This window comes from Lampetra fluviatilis, unplaced genomic scaffold (assembly GCF_964198595.1).
Source record: "Lampetra fluviatilis unplaced genomic scaffold, kcLamFluv1.1 SCAFFOLD_772, whole genome shotgun sequence".
Lineage (NCBI taxonomy): Eukaryota > Metazoa > Chordata > Hyperoartia > Petromyzontiformes > Petromyzontidae > Lampetra > Lampetra fluviatilis.
The window spans coordinates 15,001-20,023 of NW_027620882.1; the positions used below are offsets into that span (position 1 = coordinate 15,001).

The window sequence follows — 5,023 nt, forward strand, 5'->3', positions numbered from 1 at the left end:
ACCATCACCATCACCACCATCACCACCATCACCACCATCACCATCACCACCATCACCATCACCACCACCATCACCACCATCACCACCATCACACAGAGTGTGTCTGTCTCACCTCCTGTGATCAGGAAGTATGACACCACGACACAGGCGTACACACTACCATCATCACCACCATCACCACCATCACCACCATCACCACCATCACCATCACCACCATCACCATCACCATCACCATCACACAGAGTGTGTCTGTCTCACCTCCTGTGATCAGGAAGTATGACACCACGACACAGGCGTACACGCCACCATCACCACCATCACCATCACCACCATCACCACCATCACCATCACCACCATCACCATCACCACCATCATCACCACCATCACCACCATCACACAGAGTGTGTCTGTCTCACCTCCTGTGATCAGGAAGTATGACACCACGACACAGGCGTACACACTACCATCATCACCATCACCACCACCATCACCACCATCATCACCACCATCATCACCATCATCACCACCACCATCACCACCATCACCACCATCACACAGAGTGTGTCTCACCTCCTGTGATCAGGAAGTATGACACCACGACACAGGCGTACACACTACCATCATCACCACCATCACCACCATCACCACCATCACCACCATCACCATCACCACCATCACCATCACACAGAGTGTGTCTGTCTCACCTCCTGTGATCAGGAAGTATGACACCACGACACAGGCGTACACGGCCATGGCCGAGGGCATGCGGCACCACGAGGGTCGCTTCAAGCGAAGATTGGGAGCCACCAACACGTGGAACGGGGCGGACAAGACGGACTCCATGTCTCTGTCCGTGTGTCTGTCTGTGTCTCTGTCTGTCTGAGAGAGACGGGGAGAGAGACACGGTGAGAGACACGGGGAGACACGGGGTGAGAGAGACACGGGGAGACACGGGGTGAGAGAGACACGGGGAGAGAGACACGGGGAGAGGGGAGCGAGACACGGGGAGAGAGACACGGGGTGAGAGAGACACGGGAAGAGAGACACGGGGTGAGAGAGACACGGGGAGAGGGGAGAGAGACACAGGGAGCGAGACACGGGGAGAGAGACACGGGGAGCGAGACACGGGGTGAGAGAGACACGGGGAGAGAGGGGAGAGAGACACGGTGAGAGACACGGGGAGACACGGGGTGAGAGAGACACGGGGAGAGAGGAGAGAGACACGGGGAGAGAGACACGGGGAGAGAGACACGGTGAGAGACGCGGGGAGAGAGACGCGGGGAGAGAGACACGGGGAGAGAGACACGGGGAGAGAGACACGGGGAGACACGGGGAGACACGGGGAGACACGGGGAGACACGGGGAGACACGGGGAGAGAGACACGGGGAGAGAGACACGGGGAGAGAGACACGGGGGGGGGGGGGAGAGACACTGTGAGAGACACGGGGAGAGAGACACGGGGAGAGAGAGACACGGGGAGACAGACACGGGGGGAGAGACACGGGGAGAGAGACGCGGAGAGAGAGACACGGGGAGAGAGACACGGGGAGGGAGAGAGACACGGGGAGAGAGAAACACGGGGAGAGAGACACGGGGGGAGAGACACGGGGAGAGAGACACGGGGTGAGAGAGACACGGGGAGAGAGACACGGGGAGAGAGACACGGGGAGAGAGAGACACGGGGAGAGAGAGACACGGGGAGAGAGAGACACGGGGAGAGAGAGACACGGGGAGAGGGGAGAGAGACACGGGGAGAGAGACACGGGGAGAGAGACACGGGGAGAGAGACACGGGGGGAGAGAGACACGGGGAGGGAGAGAGACAAGGGGGGAGAGAGACAAGGGGGGAGAGAGACACGGGGAGAGAGACACGGGGAGAGAGACACGGGGAGAGAGACACGGGGAGAGAGAGACACGGGGAGAGAGACACGGGGAGAGAGACACGGGGGGAGAGAGACACGGGGGGAGAGAGACACGGGGAGAGAGACACGGGGGGAGAGAGACACGGTGAGAGAGAGACACGGTGAGAGACACGGGGAGAGAGACACGGGGGGAGAGAGACACGGGAAGGGAGAGAGACACGGGGGAAGAGAGACACGGGGAGAGAGACACGGGGAAAGAGACACGGTGAGAGACACGGTGAGAGACACGGGGAGAGACACGGGGAGAGAGAGACACGGGGAGAGAGAGACACGGTGAGAGACACGGTGAGAGACACGGGGGGAGAGAGACACGGGGAGAGAGACACGGGGAGAGAGACACGGGGAGAGACACGGGGAGAGAGACACGGGGAGAGAGACACGGGGAGAGAGACACGGGGGGGGGGGAGAGACACGGTGAGAGACACGGGGAGAGAGACACGGGGAGGGAGAGAGACACGGGGAGAGAGAGACACGGGGAGAGAGAGACACGGGGAGAGAGACACGGGGAGAGAGACACGGGGGGGGGGGGGAGAGACACGGTGAGAGACACGGGGAGAGAGACACGGGGAGGGAGAGAGACACGGGGAGAGAGAGACACGGGGAGAGAGAGACACGGGGAGACAGACACGGGGGGAGAGACACGGGGAGGGAGAGAGACACGGGGAGAGAGACGCGGAGAGAGAGACACGGGGAGAGAGACACGGGGAGGGAGAGAGACACGGGGAGAGAGAGACACGGGGAGACAGACACGGGGGGAGAGACACGGGGAGAGAGACACGGGGAGAGAGACACGGGGAGATACACGGGGTGAGAGAGACACGGGGAGAGAGACACGGGGAGAGAGACACGGGGAGGGAGAGAGACACGGGGAGAGAGAGACACGGGGAGAGAGAGACACGGGGAGAGGGGAGAGAGACACGGGGAGAGAGACACGGTGAGAGACACGGGGAGAGAGACACGGGGGGAGAGAGACACGGGGAGGGAGAGAGACACGGGGGGAGAGAGACACGGGGGGAGAGAGACACGGGGAGAGAGACACGGGGGGAGAGAGACACGGTGAGAGACACGGTGAGAGACACGGGGAGAGAGACACGGGGGGAGAGACACGGGGAGAGAGACACGGGGAGAGAGACACGGGGGGAGAGAGACACGGGGAGGGAGAGAGACACGGGGGGAGAGAGACACGGGGAGAGAGACACGGGGGGAGAGAGACACGGTGAGAGAGAGACACGGTGAGAGACACGGGGAGAGAGACACGGGGGGAGAGAGACACGGGGAGGGAGAGAGACACGGGGGGAGAGAGACACGGGGAGAGAGACACGGTGAGAGACACGGGGAGAGAGACACGGGGGGAGAGAGACACGGGGAGAGAGAGACACGGGGAGGGAGAGAGACACGGGGGGAGAGAGACACGGGGAGAGAGACACGGTGAGAGACACGGGGAGAGAGAGACACGGGGAGAGAGACACGGGGAGAGAGACACGGGGAGAGAGACACGGTGAGAGACACGGGGAGAGAGAGACACGGGGAGAGAGACACGGTGAGAGACACGGGGGGGGAGAGAGACACGGGCAGAGAGACACGGGGAGAGAGACACGGGGAGAGAGAGACACGGGGAGAGAGAGACACGGGGAGAGAGACACGGTGAGAGACACGGGGAGAGAGAGACACGGGGAGAGAGACACGGTGAGAGACACGGGGGGAGAGAGACACGGGGAGAGAGACACGGGGGGAGAGAGACACGGGGGGAGAGACACGGGGAGAGAGACACGGTGAGAGAGAGACACGGAGAGAGAGACACGGTTGGAGACACGGGGGGAAAGAGACACGGGGAGAGAGACACGGGGAGAGAGACACGGGGAGAGAGACACGGGGAGAGACACGGGGAGAGAGACACGGGGGGAGAGAGACACGGGGGGAGAGAGACACGGGGAGGGAGAGAGACACGGGGGGAGAGAGACACGGGGGGAGAGAGACACGGGGAGAGAGACACGGTGAGAGACACGGGGAGAGAGACACGGGGGGAGAGAGACACGGGGAGAGAGAGACACGGGGAGAGAGACACGGTGAGAGAGACACGGTGAGAGACACGGGGAGAGAGACACGGGGGGAGAGAGACACGGGGAGGGAGAGAGACACGGAAGGAGAGAGACACGGGGAGAGACACGGGGAGAGAGACACGGGGAGGGAGAGAGACACGGGGAGAGAGACACGGGGAGGGAGAGAGACACGGGGGGAGAGACACGGGGATGATGTATAGTGATGTAGTGATATTAGTAGTATTTGTAGTGTAGTATTAGTAGTATTGGTACTATTTGTAGTGTAGTAGTGAGTGTAGTATTAGTAGTATTGGTACTGTACAATTAGTAGTATCGGTATTATTACTGTAGAATTAGTAGTATCGGTACTATTAGTGTAGTATTAGTAGTGTAGTATTAGTAGTGTAGTATTAGTAGTATTGGTACTATAGTATTAGTAGTATTAGTAGTGTAGTATTAGTAGTGTAGTAGTGAGTGTAGTAGTAGTGAGTGTAGTATTAGTAGTATTGGTACTATAGTATTAGTAGTGTAGTAGTGAGTGTAGTATTAGTAGTGTAGTATTAGTAGTGTACGATTAGTAGTATGGGTACTATAGTACTAGTACTATAGTATTAGTAGTATCGATACTATTAGTGAAGTTTGCGATGTTGAAGGGAACCTGCAAATCGCTCCACTCCGCACTGTACTCGCACCGCCTGCCGCACTGTACAACCGACGTGGCCGGAAGCGGAGCCACGTGACCGGATATAGAGGGGAGGAGCCACGTGAACGACGATATATCGCGATATATCGCGATATCCCTCGACGATATATCGCGATATATCGTGATATACCTCGACGATATATCGCGATATGTAGCGTAGGGCGGTAGCGGTTGATCGCGAAACGATATCGCGATATCCCTCGACGATATATCGCGATATATCGCGATATCCCTCGACGATATATCGCGATATGTAGCGTAGGGCGGTAGCGGTTTATCGCGATACGATATCGCGATATATCGCGATATGTAACGTAGCGCAGCTGCGGTTTATCGCGATACGATATCGACGATATATC

The 5,023-nt window shown here is 58.8% G+C and overlaps 1 protein-coding gene across 3 annotated transcripts in view; it reads right to left on the reverse strand.

Moving 5' to 3' along the window:
* The window catches only part of OSTC (oligosaccharyltransferase complex non-catalytic subunit), an 18,689-nt gene extending 13,997 nt beyond the window's left edge, over positions 1–4,692 (reverse strand). For 2 of the 3 annotated variants that reach the window (XM_078884971.1, XM_078884973.1), the window contains exons 1-2: positions 4,620–4,692; positions 705–879 (exon numbers count right to left, since the gene is read on the reverse strand). In XM_078884971.1, coding sequence (XP_078741097.1) covers positions 705–843 — 139 coding nt within the window. In that variant the 5' untranslated portion in view covers positions 844–879; positions 4,620–4,692. The remainder of the gene's footprint in view (positions 1–704; positions 880–4,619) is intronic. The other variant, XM_078884972.1, reaches the window with a different exon arrangement.
* Between the last annotated feature and the right edge of the window lie 331 nt (positions 4,693–5,023).